Genomic DNA, 17,288 nt, shown 5'->3' on the forward strand with positions numbered 1-17,288 from the left:
TACACGGGGTGATGTGTTGCCAACAACAATGGTCTTTTTTCTGCAGTGCAAACAACCCAGTTGATGAGCGCTTGCTTCTTCACTGATTGATTTGGGGCACGTCTGCACTGCCCCAATAATTGGGCAAATGTTTTTGTCCGATCATTGGCCAGTGTGAAAGGGTCTTTTCGTTGACATACAGTCAACCTCCAGCCTGCCAAAATGGCTGATTAAAGAGCCGATTAAAATCCATTCAACTGGAAAGCAAATGGGGATAATGTACATGTCAGGTTAATGTACATGTCAGGTTGTTGTGCTCTCATTCAGTAATGAAGCTTCTGCTGTTGAAAAGTATACGAATCTTAGAATGACGTCTCGTTAAGAGAAGGGTTTACAGTAACAGAAAAAAAAACATGGCAGATTTTTTTTTTTTCCCTAGAAACAGTGCCACACCTGAGCATGGGTTATGTTGGGTATTGCAGCTCATCTCTATTGAAGTGTGACACAGTTTTCGCAATAAAGCAGCCATTTTTTACTAATCCTGGATAACCCCTTTAAATCTGGGAAAAAGCGATCTAAAGTTTCCAATCTTGCGTAATAAATAATCAGAAATACATTATTAGTTCTCCTACTGGTTGCATCACACTTCGCTGCATGTCCTCTAGCGCTGGGAAAATGTATGGGTTATATTTATGTACACAGCTTTCTAGCAGAGCTGTTGAGTTATTGTGTAAGAAGGAAATGACTTTGCTGGATTACTCATACTCCGAGTAGTAGATCGCTCCTGCTCCGTCCCATTGTGCTATGCTAATAAACCAGAAATATGGCATTTATTTGTTTTACTACACCGCCCACACATTTAAAAAGGAGCGCCAGAGTAAGTGCTGATACTAGAGTACTGTTGGGTAATCACACTAGAGCACTTTTTCCTGTACGGCATATGCTGCTGACCTACATTGCGGAACATACAACATGCAACTGAAAGGTTCACTGTGGACCAAAGTGTAATGGACTAGATAGCTGGACTAGATACTGTACATAGACCACAGTGCCCACACCCCATGTCCATGCTTAAAGCACTTATGAACACCTACCTGCAGCTGAAGGTCAAATTTTAAAACTGGATGTATGAGAAAGTTAAAGGGGTTGTCTCATTAGTACAACGTTTTAGATTTAAAGCTGATCGAGCCCGCTGTCAGGGCCGCAATACAAAAAGGTTGGAGCAGAAGTTGTTGCTTCGACCTTGGTGTAGTGGCCAGCACTTGTAACTGCAGGCGCAGCTCTCATTTATTTTAATGAGACCCCAGCCTGCAGTTACAAGCACTGGCCACTACACAAGGGTTGGAGTAGCAGCTTCCGTACCAACCCCTTTCTATTGCGCACTGATACTGAGCGCCCAATCTTTAGATCTGCCAGGGTCCTGAGCGGTGGACTCTGGTTGATCAAGTATTGATGACCTATCCTAAGGAGATGTGATCAACAGTGTTTCCATGGAAAACCTCTTTAAATGGAAAAACGCCTTTAATGAGGTTCCCGCACTGGACAACCGCTTTAATCTATCAACATGTTTGACTGTATTGGTGGAAATCGGGGAACCTAAAAAAGGTACCCACACACATATAGGTATACAGTGTCAGACTGCTATGTCTTGGGTCAACAATTCCGAGGGTCTGCCATCACTCTGTAGAGTAGAAGAACATATTCACATTTAGTTACAGCCTAGACTATGCTTTCATCACTTTGCTTACAGGCCATATCATTAATAAATGCAAACCTGAGCCCTTTCATGGACGTAGCTACAGGGGGTGGAGAGGTAGCGGTTTGAGCCATCAGGGAGAGCATACAGATTCCATACTGCAGTTCTGTAGTTTACCGATTCATCCTACATTAGAAGATAAATCAAACCTTTAATTATGGCATTGCTACTCATGCTGTGTAATTGTATAGCCTCAGAATGTCTCTGCCCACTTCTGTATGTGGGCAGTCTTGGGACAAGTTTCTTGCTCTACATGTGAATATTAAAATAGCCTGACAAGTTCACAAATTTTCCCCAATATAAACAGGAACATATAAAAGTAAATTACGGCGAAGGAAACAAAAAATTCCATTTGTACCAATTGTATCCAAAATACATGACCAGCATAGCTACCTAAGCAGTTTTCTACACACTTCCTATGTGTATGGCACAGAACGCTAACCAGCAAACGTTTGGATGTAGTTGAAGTGTGGTTTTACACGAAGCACGTTGCAGAAAACACTAATGTTGTGTGACGCTATTCATTTCTAAGTTCCCATAAATGAATGCCACTGGCTATCCTCTAGCGTGATAACTGAGGTATAAGATTTACAACCCCATAGCTGCCATAAAAGTATCATTTTACATCACAATCCTAATTACAGTGACTGTATAACATCCAACATAGTTTATTGGTGCCCGGAATTAATCACTACATGAAGAATTTACATTATTTACATATCGGATATGTTAACCAGTGACACGAAAAATAAATGTAGAAAACCGAAATAAATAAAACCAAAAGAAAGAATAGAAAATTCTTCTATTTGCCGCAGTAATTTTCATCATCAAGGTCGCTGATTGTTTTCCTCCCACTGTTCAAGTGCGCCGTGGTTCTAGCCGGTGTGACATTTGAGATAGCGTCCTCTGATTGTCAATTACGTTGAACTGCCGCACGTAATTCCGTACGTCCTGGTGATTTTTACTAACAAGCGAAGCCTCTGGACCTGGAAGTGAAGACATTTACTTGTGTTATTACTTCATTTTCATGTACGAGGGGGAACTAAAAGGAACAGGATTCTACTTCTGGCGGGGGGAGTTAGCAGTACCGGCTTCTGTTGCTGGGTGAATGTCTGCGGAGCCCTTCGGAGGAGGTATACCAGCCGACTTAGGGAGGGTTGCGTTCAGCTACAGTGATTTTTTTTAATTTCGACAAGTTGTTCAGTTTTTCGCCTATTTCCGATGACCGATTCATACGAACAACATGCAGCTGTGAGATCCTTTTCCACTGCTCAAAGCGCTCGTTAGAAAAAAGTCACACGGAGCAAAATCCAATCGATATGGAGGGTGAGCCGAGGGTCATACAGTCTTTGGAATAAAATTGCTTAACGCTCAGCGTTCAACTTGTTGAGAAAAAAAGTTACTGGGGCCGAACAGAACCTTCCCCAACAACGTCGGCTGGCGTACCACCTCAGAAGGGTTCAGTAGACGTTCACCCAACAACAGAAGCCGGTACTGGTAATACCCTGTCCACGAAAAGAAGAATCCTGTATCTTTTGTGTACCTCCTCCTATACATGGCACAGTGCTACACCTGGTAACAGCATAACATGAGGAAACTTCATGTACCCCTTAGCCTAGTGTCCCAACCTGTAGTACATGAGCGGTGAACATGTGGCACATAGAAGGATTTGCTGGACTGTCAGGAAAGCAGTACAGTTGAGCTGGTGTCACAGTGATAAGGCAGTGTGTGTTAATCACTGCTACAGTGGACCCTGTGACTGCACTGTTACTGGAGAGAAGTCTGTGACTGCGCCATTACTATGCGGAGGGCGTGCGACTGCACTGTTACTGGAGGGAGACGAATGTGACAGCACCATCACTGGAGGGGGTATGTGTATGCACCATTACTTAGGTCGCGGAAGATTCATGACTAAGCTGTTACTGGTGGGGGGGGGGGGCTGTGACTACAATTGCTGGAAGGTCTATGATTGCCCTGTTACTGGTGAGTAGCGACTGCACCATTATTGGGGAGGCTAAGGGCCATTACTGTAACATCCCTGATGGGTGTCTGTGACTAAGGCGTTACGGGGATGGTCTATGACTGCATTGTTCCTTTGCGGAAGTCCATGACTATACCATTAATGAGTGGTTCATAACTGCACTTTTACTAGAAGACGGGGGGCCGTGACTGTACTGCTACTAAAGTCTATTAAAGCAGTTATTGCGGGGGAGAGGGGGTTGTCTGTTACTGCTCTGTTATGGAGGGTCCGTAGCGATCAAATTTACTGGGTGTCCTATGGCAGTTAGTCATGAAGGTCCCTTTAATGTTGCTCGGGGGTCTGGTGACTGTTTTTGGTAATAGGGGGTCTGCAGCTGTTGCTGTGGATCTCATGAGTGTTGCTGTACAGGGAGTTGGTGACCTTCTGTTTATTGCTGCTAGGGTAGGCGTACCATAGTATTTGAGAAAGTTTCCTGGAAAGGTGATCATGAATATTGGTACACCTGTCAAAAAAGTCCAAGTCCTAATCCTAAACTGATTGCAAATGTTAGCTGGCCTTTTGATCAACTGCTATTCTTAGAGCAACTCTTGTATAGCTGCTTGTTTTTCCTGCATCCACCAAAATCAAGGAATCTGGCGGTATTCTAGAGCCAAAAGCCTAGAGGTTAAATGAGGGAGCCCTTTAAGGAGACCCATACAGGGAGTAGGAAATCGGGAAATCTTGAAATATGCCAAACTGCCAATAGTGACCTAAAAAAGCAGCCGCACTCTATCCTTGCTCCCTATCTCCAGTTTACCTGTAGAGACCTCACTGATCCCCTCATCAGATCTTCCCGTATCACTGATTGGTTAGTTGGTTGCGATGGGTTATTTAGGAGCTTCAGTTTTTTTTGACTAGTGTATGAGGGAATTTAATAGTCCGATTAATAATCTTACAATCTCTCATGTATAACATCTCGCATTATTTACAGGTCTGACTTTGCAAACGGTTACTGGAAATGTAATTTGCTTGTCTGTGCCGGCATAATTTACATTCAGTGCTGTGCGGTCCAGCCAGTCATTAGACAATCACAGAATCGCGTTAAGATGGCAGGCTAATTAGGATTCTAACAGAAGAAGAAGCTACAGAACAGATTCTAAACTCATTATGATAAATATGGAAATGGTGTCATATAATATTGTGTTTCTTGCGCTACAATCATACAAAATTACTCTGATGGAAATGCAACTTACTGAAGGGCATGCTCCGACAGTACCTCATTGTTCTTACTGTATTTGCAATCATGCGCTGTAAAAAAAAAAAAAATACATATAGCGAAATCTGTATAAACAATTTAAAAGAAATATAATAATTAGGCTGAATATAATATAACGACAATCACAAGAAATGAAGACTGCAACCTGCTCCATGCATTCTAAAGTGGCCAACCGGGTCCACAGAAGAAGGGCCACAGAGGGAGAGGATACAGAATGTCACCCCGCATGCAATGCTGGGACCAATGGTTGCCTAGTACACACTTTCCTTTAGTTGCCTCCTGGATTTTCTCTCCATGTTCAAAAACTCTGCTTGCTGTTATTCAATAGGAAACTGAAAAGGGATGTTCCACTTTAAAACAATTTTTTAAACAGCTGGCCATGACCTAAAACAATAAAAGAAGCAATACTCAACTCTCTTCTTCCATTAAGAAGTGCAACGGCTCCCGCGGTTCTCCTGGTCTAACACAGCAGAAGTCAGCTGCAGCCAATCAGAGGCTGCGGCGTTACCAACCGTTCCCACATCCTGGTTGCTATGATGCCAAGAGTTCAGGGTGCTAATGCTGCAGCGATCACCTGACTTCCGCTGTAAACACAGACTGGAAGAGCCGCAGGAGCCATTGCACTTCTTACCGGAAGAAGAAAGTTGAGTGTTGCTTCTTTTGTTGTTTTAGGTCTTTGCCACCTAGTTAAAAATCTTTTTGAAGTAGGACAACTTCTATAGTGGTTTACTTGCAGGGAATAACACTCTGGTAGCCAAGCAAGTCCACCCCTTGATAGTTATATACAGTAATTAGAGCTCTGGCTTATAAGGAGCCCTGCACCTGTGTGATTAGCATATGACCAGGATACATATTCAGCCACTGGAAGTACGCAAACGTTCCTATGAAACCATGAAAATTGTGAGAAATTGTCTCAAAATACAAACATTTTATTTGCTGAAACTGTAAATTCCCATTAAATTATTACGCCCATCTTTATGATTAGTGGGGGTCTAATCTCTGGGATATTGAGAATGGAGGGTTTAGCACTGCATGTCCTTCTATGTTTTCCATGCACAATAGCGCTCCCAGATACCCAACCCTATAGCATTCACTTTAATGGGCCTGTGCTGTTGTAGACTGCACAGTGGGTGGCCAGGAGCACTGCTGTGAAGGACAAAGCACCAAAGGGGTGCAATATTAAATCAGTGCCACAGCCCATTCAGTTTCACTTTATAGGATAGAGATAACTCTTTAATGAGACCCTTCCATCCTGGAGAAACCAAGATATCCGCACTGCTTCTCTGACTACCTGATGTACACTGTGCATTAGTATGCATTGGTAGTCTAAGACACTACATGCTGCTCACAAGAGTAACACTGGTCCATCAAAGCAGGTGTAGTGTCTTATACTAATGAAGCATACTAATATACAGCATGCATCAGGTAGTCAGAGAAGTAGTGTGGCCATCTTTGTTTGTCCGGGACCAGAGGGTCACTTTAAAGTACCTACCCTCAGGTGTGTTGCACCAGTGCAGAGAATACCACTTTACCTTAAAAAATAAGATAAATCTCCAAATTGATCTCGGGATGCGGGAGATGAGCGTGCAATGTCCAGATAAATGTGAAATTTAAATTTGGCGAGGACATGAATTATTACATTTGAGTGACTACTTTCTCTTTACATCTCTAATTCCCAAGCCTTAGTCCTTGTGTACACTATATAGGGATGTGCACGGAGCCTATACAGCAGCTGATGGGGTGCTGAAGGACCTTTATTATAAAGCTGTAGGTAGCCTGTATACTGCTGTTCGTGCCCTCTGCAAGCCACAAACACCTTTAGGGTCTGAAGAAGGTGCAAACTCTGCATTGAAACGCATTGCATCTGTTTCTGTACCTATCTAATGTTATAAATTTTTATTGACTGGCGCCTGGATGTCACAGGGTTGAGTGTCTTTTAACCCCCCGCCCCCCGCGAAGTAAGTTTTTGGATTTTAATAATCTCATTCACTTCAGTCCAATCTGGAACTTGATTGTTAATTCAAGGCTATCCAGAACCATAGGTGTGATAGTTTGATCTCATCGGGCATTCCAGTCACACCAGACGAGTCCCTCCGCTATTGTCTGCTACCTCTGGATATTGCATCTTGTTATATGAGCACTGTCCTGCTTTTCACTCTGGTTTTCTCCTGATTTAACAAAACAGGCATTTCCTTCACCTGAGAATCTACGCTGCGCTGGAGTAAAATGCGCCAAATAAACTTGTACCTCTTTGCCAGCTATGATCTGCAATAGATTCCCTTCCCAATTTATGCCTGACCTGTCATAAACTATAGTATATTTGTCGGGGCTGCTGGAGGCTATGCCCTCCCTCCAAGCTCTATCCGCTTTCAGAAAAGTGGCGTAAAGTCCAATAAAAAGTTGTTGTTTTTTTTTTGCACACAATGTTCACTAAAATGTGTAACTTTTTTTAGCTTTTACTCTTGCAAGTGCCTTGCTACATTTCCCCATTGTTTGTAGGAGAGAGAACTTTTATTGAATCATGCCACGATTTCTTCCTATGAATCGGTGAGAATAACCTCTGCGAGGTATAGAACGTGCCTACAGACATCCATGAGCGCTGCACAACACAAATCCATAATGCAGTCATGTGCGAGAGGCTTTGAGAACAGATTTTCCACTCCGTCCCTGTATAACCCCGAGCTGCTGTTTTGTCCATCAGATCAAACCTATTTTCCTATACTGCGCATTTATTTTCCTATTAACTAAGTAATTGAGCGTTTTTTACTTAGAATCGGGATCGGTAAAATAATGTTCTACGTTAAGAGGAAAAGAAAGGTACAATTATACATAAGTGTTACTCACTTGCAAGTTTTCAATTTCATTCTGTTCTATTTTCCATACACAGCTAATTATAATAACATATTATATAACTACTTGTTACAATATCCAGCAGCTGTTGGTATCAGACGGCTATTTATAACCTTCCACCGGTTACATGGAGTCTTGTGCGGGGGAACGTGGCACGGCCCTACACAGGATCATCAATGCTTAAAGCCTCTGACATGACCTCATAATTGTTATAAATATGCACTAACTCACTAAGGATATATCCGATTCATGGCTGTCGTGATTGTAACGTGACCAAAAGCTTTACAGTCCTGTAAATGCCCTTAAGATAGAAGATGAGAAGAGCTGAATACTTGCTGCAACTTGTGTACCAGAGGGAGAAGTCATTCCTAAGAGAATGACGATTGGAGATATTTTTACCATATGGGCCACTAGAAAACCTGCTAGCTCAGCACTTTTTAAGGAAATTGTTAAATAGTAAATATTAATCACCGATTCCCTATTAGATGGCATTGTTTGCTACCTGGTTGTAGCATCAATTATTGCTCTCCATAGGAACGTAGGCCATGTGCGCATAAAATGCAACCTAAAAGACTGCAGATGCATCCATCATCCATAAGATTAAAATCAATGACAACACGGTGATAATGGCTACTGTCAAAGGGTGCCAGCAAACATCAGGGCATCTCCAAAATGCAGGTCTTGTGGGGTGTTGCTGATATGTAGTGATTAGTATCTAGGAACGAGGGCAATCGAATCTTCAACAGGGTCAAGAGCGCCAAAGACTCACCGATGTGACCAGCGTAAACATGTAGTATGATCGAGAGATGAATGATTGTTTGCGCATTTGTCATTGATTGTACCTTTTAGGCTGACATGAAAACGATCATTAGTGGGCACTGCTTCCACTTGTGTAAATAGGCATCTGCCTGCTGTTTGAATATCAACAGCATCAGAGGAGAAAAGATAAAAGATCACCAGTACAGAAAATATACAAGTATGTAACATATAAATGTAGGTATAGCAAGTCTAAATAACAGGAACGAGCATAGCTGACTGAATGGAGGTACAGCGGGCGGGGATCGCTCTGGCCCACCGCCTCCATCCACAGTGAGCAGGCAGTCATTCATAAGAGAACAGCCTCTTATGTTTAACCCCTTCCCTCCCCATGACGTAAGGGTACGTCATGGGAGCGGGTTACTTCCCGCAAAATGACGTACCCTTATGTCCTAGGGATACCGCGAGATCATAGCAGATCTTGCGCTATCCCACAGCCGGCTGTCACTAGTAGCCGGCCTCCTGCTGTGAGAGATGCCCCCACCCGCTGTTAACCCCTTCCCTGCCGTGATCTAAGTAGATCGCGGCAGGGAAAGGGTTCATAGAGGGAGCGCACTCCCCCTGTGACTTCAGTCGGCTTTCGCAATAACATCGCGAGAGCCTGGATGGTTGCTATGGCAACAGGACCCAGCTACCGGCGTCCTGTATTGCAATTGCCTAAGATCGCTATAGTAAGCGATAAGGCATGGCAGGAGAGAAGTCCTGCCATGCCTTATCGTAGTGATCTTCAGTCCTGCAGTGTAAGTCCCTCAGAGGGACACAGATGGTGTAAAAAGAAGAAAAAAATAAAGTACAAAAAATAAAAATGTAAAAAAAATCCCACATATTTTGTATTGACACGTCCGTAACGACGCGTACAATAAATTGAACATGCTTTTTATCCTGCACGGCAAAAAGCGTTAATAAAAAAGCTAAAAAACTGAGGCTTTTAGCATTTTGCCTCCCAAAAAACGCAATAAAAGTGATAAAAAAAAATTTATGTACCCCAAAATGGTACCAATAAAAACTACAGCTCGTCTCGCAAAAAATAAACCCTCATAGAGCTCCGTCCATGGAAAAATAAAAAGTTATAGCACTTTGAATGTAGTGAGTTTAGAAAAAAATAATAATTTCCAAAAAAGGGCTTTTATTGTGCAAAAGTGGAAAAACCTAAAAAAAATATAAGAATTTTGGTATCGTTGTAATTGTACCGACCCGCAGAAAAATAGTAGTGTATCATTTATGCTGCATAATTATCGCTCTAAAAATAAACATCTATGGCAGAATTGATGTGTTTTCTCTCCCTCCGATCATAAAAAAAGTAATTAAAGTTTTACAATATAGTCGATGTACCTAAAAATGGTACAAATAAAAACTACAGTTCGCCACGCAAAAAACAAGCCCTTATACGGCCGCGTCGACGGAAAAATAAAAAAGTTATGGCTGTTGAAAAATGGAGATGAAAAAATACCAAAAATTTTTTGGTCCTCAACGCCAAAATAGGCCATGTCCTTAAGGGGTTAAATGGAACAATATGTTGTTCAGTTTTCTGCATGCAAAAAATGAACGATGAACAAGTGAATGACTTCTCGTTCGTCGTTCAGTCGTGGCATGCATTTACAATGAATGAGCACCTTAAAGGGACTCGAAGAATCTGCTGATAACATCTTGATGTTAGGCACCACAGGGGACCTTCAGAGGTCTTTTGGAGTCCATGCCCTGATGGGTCAGAGTTGTTGGGCAGCATAACGGGGGCCAAAACAATGTTAGGCAGGTGGCTTTGTGTCACTGGTGATCGATGTGTCTTTTGTTTCTGATGGTTCTCAGAAATGGCTCTCTGGAACAGTGTCTGCACTTATAATTCTGCATCTGCAGGTTCAGTGTCAAACAGCTATACACTCTCATTACCAAAGTCAGAGATGGTTTGGTGGAATATAGGAAGTGGGCACAGCAGCACGTGCCACTTTCTCTATTGTCGCCATATTCTCCTCTGGGAACAATGCTTAAACGGGTATTCCAGGACCAGGTACATACTTCTAATGAAGCCAGGTAAAGATCTGCAGTTGAGATGCTTTACCTTTTTATTGACTATCTCTGCTTGCACCACCCATCAAGTGACCCAGCTGTAATGTAATTTTCACCCTTCCTGTGATATCTTATCCACAGCTCCTATGCCCATCGCTTCCAGTCACGTCTGTGCCCTGTTCAGTTCTGGAGTGAAAATGCTTGATGAGTGGGGGGACAGGCCTGTAAGCAAGCAGCATTTTAATATGTGAGTGTAGTGGGTGGAACATTTGGAGGGTTAAAGGGGTGGGCTGATAGAGCGTTGGCTCAGAGACCAAAGCAGAGGATGACAGAAATTGTAGTCTGGTGGAGGAGAGCGGACAGGATGTGATGCCGTAGTAGAATCCTGGAGGTAAACAACCCAAGGCAGCGACGGATGCCAGCGAGAGCTGGCGGAGTGTGGAGAACAGCGCAACACTGGCAAAGAGGCTATTCTTCATCATTATAAATAGAGATGAGCGAACGTACTCGTTTAGAGCGATTTTGCAATCGAGCACCGCTTTTTCCGAGTAACTGACTACTCGGGCGAAATCGCCCTAAACGAGTACGTTCGCTCATCTCTAATTATAAACACTGTAAAAACTTGTTTTTTAAAAAAATTATGTTTTGCCTGGAATACCCCTTTAATAACTGTATTTTATGGCAGCAGTTTACAGGACTTTTTCTGATGGACCACTTTTTTATGGCAGCACATTAGAAGAAGATAGCAGCACTATCAGTGTAGAAGTCATGATGCCAAGGTTGTTACTAGCAGGCCATAGAAATTGGACACTGATCAGAGTTGATCTCTAGTTGTTTTAACCCCTTACTCAATCGTGACTAAGGAGCTTGGCAGAGAGAGCAGGCTCCTTCTATCAGCTCATCAGCCACTTGCAATGGAGTCATGGGGGGCCAATGCTTTACTATGACAGCTGGGACCTCCCACAAAGAGGCATGGCCTAATAATTTGTTTGTCAGTAGAACGCTGACAGGCAAAGAGGTAGTATTTAAATGTATTACTGATTCAAATCTTCTACAGGGACAAAAAATAAAGAAAAAAAAAAAGTTTTATAGAGTTTTATAAAAATTCCCCCCTTGGGGGATTTGCAGCTCTGTATCAGAAAAAAAACCAAAGCTCTAACTCCTGTAAAGATTTATTAAGAAATTAACCAGCACATAATTTTGAACCTATTTAGATTAAAAATGAGGAAAATTGCCACTTCTGCTGATTGCATCCCAGTATAAATACTCTATATATGAGAAAATACTGTTTAGCAGATCTCTAGAATGGATTAATCCTGGCAGTAAGGTAATTAGAAATATCAGTTGGTTGCAGGGGGTAAAACAAACCCCCAGAACACAAAACAAAGAAAACTTATTTATAACAAATGTCCTAAAACTCCCAAGTAATTCCAGAACGACTTGCCATACAAAGCAATGTAAGACACTAATGTTAGCTTAATGAGCCAAAGAGGTTAAAGACATGTTTAAAGTTAAATATTTCAATTAGAATTAATTTACATAATGACTTTACTTAAACTGTGATTTAGCATAACAAATCACAACGGCTCACAGATGGGATAGGACAAATATCCTGGAATAAATACGTGATATTGCTGTACTTAGTGTAAGCTGTTTATTGTTAATCTCCCGGGTGGCATATGTTGCAACTGCTTTATTATATCAAGAATAATAGAATCCACCGTCCTGTGGACACTGAATAGATTTCATATTATCCATGCACCGGCAACAAAAAATAACTTACCATTTTCTCAAAGTTTATCAGATGGTCGATAAAAGTTTTATTCCCCTCGTGGGTAAAAGTCATGTCTGTAAAAAGGGATAGACACAACATGTGAGATACTAAACTGTTGACTCTAAAGAATTAGGAAATCTGTATTAAACCGTGTTTGACAGCAGAAATTTAGACAGATCATAACAATTAAAAGTGTGGTGGCTCAGTAGTTAGTACTGCTACCTTGCAGTGCTGGAGTTCTAGGTTCAAATCTGACCAAGAGCCACAACTGTATGGAGTTTTTCAAAGGCTACGCAAATGTTGCCCTTGATGAGATTTGAACCAAGGATCCCAGCACTGCAAGGCAGCAGTACTAACCACTGAGCCACATTAATTGAAGAGCTGCCGTTACCACAAGCGACACTATTTTCCAGGCTTACTGATGGTCTACCCTTTTAGGGCAGACCATGAATATTATTAGTCCGTTAAGGACTCTTGTCATCCTCACTGATTGAAGAGACAGTGGTACTCTAGGAGGCAGTGCCTAGTCTTACAGCTCAGCCGCATTCACTTGATCTGATGGCCTGAAATATAGCAGTTTAGAGTACTTTGTTTAATTAGTTATTTTAAATCCTATTTACGTACCACAGAGCGCATTACTGATAAAACTGAACTCGCTGTGCAGTTCTCGCTTGATTTTGCCAAAAAAATGTACTTTTTAACTAACCAACATTTGACAAGGTGAAATAAATGTATGTTAGCAAGAGCATTGTTCTTCCTCTTTACAAGTCACTAGTCAGACCATGGTGTACAGTTTTGGGCACCGGTACTTAAGGACATATCAGCGCTTGAGCGGGTACAAAGACAGGCAACTAAAGTAATAAATGGAATGGGCGGACTACAATACTCAGAGAGGTTATCAAAATTGGGGTTATTTAGTTTAGAAAAAAGATGGCTGAAGGCAACCTAATAACTACGTATAAATATATCAGAGGACAATACAGAGATCTCTCCCATTATCTATTTATACCCAGGACTGTGACTGTAATAAGGGGTGCCCTCTACATCTAGAGGAAAGAAGGTTTCCACACCGACATAGAAGGGGTTCTTTACTATAAGAGCAGTGAGACTATGGAACTCTCTGCCTGAGGGTGTGGTGGTGGCAAATTTGATAAGAGTTCAAGAGGGCCTGGACGTCTTTCTTGAGCGATACAATACTATATGTCATGATCACTTATGACTCCAGAAGGTTTGTTGATCCAGGGATTATTCCGATTGTCAGATTGGAGTCGGGAAGGATTTTTTTTTCCTTAAATGAGGAAAACTGGCTTCTGAACTGCATGGACTTATGTCTTGTTTCAACCTTACATATTATGTTACATTGTATATTTATTGGACAAGAAACTAATACATCATCTATATATCCGCATCACATTAAATTAGAATAGGAAATTACCCTTAATGAGTAAAGGTGTGAAAGGAATGATTGGTGGTTCCAGCTTAGCTATGGTTAGCCTGTAAGCTCGGTGATTTCGAGATGGGTCCTTAAAGAGGAAGAAATAAATGTTAACATTTCAGACTCTATCAAGGCAAAGAGAATATTAAATGTTTGTAGAGGCATTTGCTGTAGTACCAGTGTCCTGTGCACAATCCTGAATACTAATCATCATCAATAATGAGTAAAGAGTAACTGTGGGATCAGAAACTACTCGCTGCTAACGGCGTCTGAAGGTGGCCACACACCCTTACTCATTCAGCTGACCGCTACTTCTCCCGATTCCCACATGTGCACCCGGCTCAGAGCTGACAATATTTGCATCATCTTTGTCATACTAAGGAAATCCCGAAAATATGAACTGCATTACATTAGACAGTCGGCAGGTACTACTGTGCATTCAGTCAACAGTCATCTAATGTGCATGGCCAGCTTTTAACTTGAATAGGTCTCCGGTAATCAGTTAAAGAGTAGTTTTCGCTTCTCCTTCCTTGTGAGGAAGCAGCTGATCATGGCCTCTAATAGGCTGGCTACTAGTGGTTGTGCACTCGTGTGCCTGACTGAATAAATATTTTGTGGAGGAATAATGGACTATTCATGTCACTGAATTGTATAACAGTCAATATTGCATTGGGAGGGATACAGCTTCTCCTTGTACAGACTGTCTAGCAGACGTGAGGAGACTTATAGGTCATGCAATGCTCCTCTATGAAAAGTGTTATACAAATAGAGGATGATATAATGTCTCAGCAGCGCCACCTATTAAAAGGCAGCTTCCCTATAATAGGTGGCTCTGCAGAATGATTGCGCCCCCTTCATTTTCACATAAACACTATAGTAACACATAATAGTACTTACCATTAAATTTTCAAATTCTGCATAGATCTTTTTGAACTTGCTTGGGAGTTTCTAAAAGACACAATTAAACAGTATTTTCAGAAGGGGCAATATTTTGTAGGAAGTTATCCCCTGTGAATGTGTCATCAGAAAATGACCTACTATACAAATCACATTTTTGAGTTTAAACATAATTTTTTAAAGAATTTTTAGTGATTTTTTTTTTCTCGTTACAATCAATATATTTTTTTATTAAATCCTGCAATTTTCACACTGACTACAGAGCCTTATAATAGTGTGTTACTACCTTATCTGTAGAGAAAACTTTGCAACAGTCGTCTCACTAATGGCCGTTAACATGCAATGTTTGCTGTTCAAAATTCGTTCCAACAAGCGAAAGTGAGCGATAATTGTTATGTGTAAACGCGAAGCCGTCGCACACTTCTCGTTGGTCACTGAGTTTCAGTCTGCATAAAAATAGTCGCTAATTTGTTCGCCTGTCGCGAGGTTTAAACAGCAGTCGTGCAAACAACTCAATTAAAGGGGTGATTGCTTGTCGGCGCGTACTTATTTTTATGCACCACATGGTTCAAGGCTCAGCGACGGACTGGCGGGACAACAAAAGAAAGTCTTTTTACACGCCCTCCTAGTGCTCTACCTTTGGCAGGTAAATCGTTGGCCGTTATGACATACTGTTGCAGCGGCGTTCGGATAGCTGCCGGATTGACCAGTCTGTTGCTGGTTTTAGAGGTGGTTTCTACGTTATGGCTCAGTGGGTGTGACTTGCTGCGGTCACATATGTTGGTAATTAGCTCGCTATTTATCCTGGCTAGAGACTGAGTTGAATTGCTGTGTATTCTCAGTTTCTCCTGGCCAGTGAGAACTGCCTGGACAACTCTGTTCCTGCTTGGACTATCCAGTGTGCTGCTTAAAGGGGTTGTCCCGCGAAACAAAGTTGGGGTATACACTTCTGTATGGCCATATTAATGCACTTTGTAATGTACATTGTGCATTAATTATGAGCCATACAGAAGTTATTCACTTACCTGTTCCATTGCTGGCGTCCCCGTCTCCATGGTGCCGTCTAATTTTCAGCGTCTAATCGCCCGATTAGACGCGCTTTCGCAGTCCGGTCTTCTCCGTGTTGAATGGGGCTGCTCGTGCTGGAGAGCTGGTCCTCGTAGCTCCGCCCCGTCACGTGTGCCGATTCCAGCCAATCAGGAGGCTGGAATCGGCAATGGACCGCACAGAAGACCTGCGGTCCACCGAGGGTGAAGATCCCGGCGGCCATCTTCGCAAGGTAAGTAAGAAGTCACCGGAGCGCGGGGATTCGGGTAAGTACTATCCGTTTTTTTTTTCAACACATGCATCGGGTTTGTCTCGCGCCGAACGGGGGGGCTATTGAAAAAAAAAAAACCCGTTTCGGCGCGGGACAACCCCTTTATGCATCTAAAGCTAGAGGCCCTTTTAGACACAACGATTTTCACTCAAAAATCGCTCCAAGCCATCTTTTGAGCCAAAATCGTTGCTTCTAACTGCACTGACATCGTGCAGTTTTTATTAAGCAGAGCCTTGAAATACATTTGCCATTCATTTCGCAGTTATGCCTCTACTTCGAGGATTTGTCTTTGGTCGCCAGCAGGTTTGGCTGCTACTTCAAACGTAGATTCGTGATAGTGAGCACTTCTAACTGTAAAGGTGAGTTTGCTTGTTCGAATGTCCTGCAGCGGTCGGAATGTTGGTACCTTAACTCTCTTTAGCTGGGAACAAGCGTTGCAGCACCCTTCGAAGTAGTGAAAGAAAATGTCTTGCAGGCAGCAGCACATCATGAATCTATGTAGATATTCCTAGTGGGCCTGCTGTCAGGAAGACTATTTTATTTGCTACTATTAAGAATATTTCGGCATATGTGTGTTCATAATTACGTCCTTGTGCACTTGATCCCCATTTCAGTTTTTGATTTCAAAGAGAGCACAGTATCATTCGAATCAGCGAATGCAAATATCTCGCTAACATCACAGGCAGGATTACACTATATGTAGACAACACAGAATCCTCTCAGCACAGTAGGTGATAAGCTGTGACTATCTACTCCCTCTCCCTGCAAAATGACCTCTGCACAGGTCACAGAAAATGTCTAGAACAGTCCCCCATACAAGTCAATGGGTCCCATCCTGTCCATTGTGTGAATGGCCCGTGAGGCTGCTGTAAAGTATCTCTAAATACTGTTAAATACAGCTCAGAAAAGATGGCAGCCCCCTGCTTATGTATAGACAAAAGAATAAACTCTAAAATCAGAAAATGAAAAAAAAAATGGATTATGTGTCACTATCTGATTTTAACTAGGAAAGCAACATACTCAATACTCTCATTGTCAAAAGAAATCCTTACTCAAGTGTCCAATTACTTTTGGCAGACTAAAAGCCTCTAAAGGCCTGTTTAGACACAACGATTATCGCTCAAAATTTTTTCAAAAGCAGTCTTTTGAGCGATAATCGTTGCATCTAAACGTGCGCCCATCGTACACTGTTTATGCACTATTCGTGTACTATGCGTTCATCG

At 42.1% G+C, this 17,288-nt stretch overlaps 1 protein-coding gene across 3 annotated transcripts in view; it reads right to left on the reverse strand.

Annotated features, from left to right (window-relative positions):
- Window positions 1-1,311: 1,311 nt before the first annotated feature.
- The window catches only part of RAPGEF4 (Rap guanine nucleotide exchange factor 4), a 270,214-nt gene continuing 254,237 nt past the window's right edge, over window positions 1,312-17,288 (reverse strand). For all 3 annotated transcript variants that reach the window (XM_066575843.1, XM_066575842.1, XM_066575840.1), the window contains 5 exons: window positions 14,748-14,798; window positions 13,851-13,938; window positions 12,425-12,489; window positions 4,949-5,003; window positions 1,312-2,721 (listed from right to left, as the gene is read on the reverse strand). In XM_066575843.1, coding sequence (XP_066431940.1) covers window positions 2,594-2,721; window positions 4,949-5,003; window positions 12,425-12,489; window positions 13,851-13,938; window positions 14,748-14,798 — 387 coding nt within the window. In that variant the 3' untranslated portion in view covers window positions 1,312-2,593. The remainder of the gene's footprint in view (window positions 2,722-4,948; window positions 5,004-12,424; window positions 12,490-13,850; window positions 13,939-14,747; window positions 14,799-17,288) is intronic.

The sequence above is a fragment of the Eleutherodactylus coqui genome, chromosome 8 (genome assembly GCF_035609145.1).
Source record: "Eleutherodactylus coqui strain aEleCoq1 chromosome 8, aEleCoq1.hap1, whole genome shotgun sequence".
NCBI lineage: Eukaryota > Metazoa > Chordata > Amphibia > Anura > Eleutherodactylidae > Eleutherodactylus > Eleutherodactylus coqui.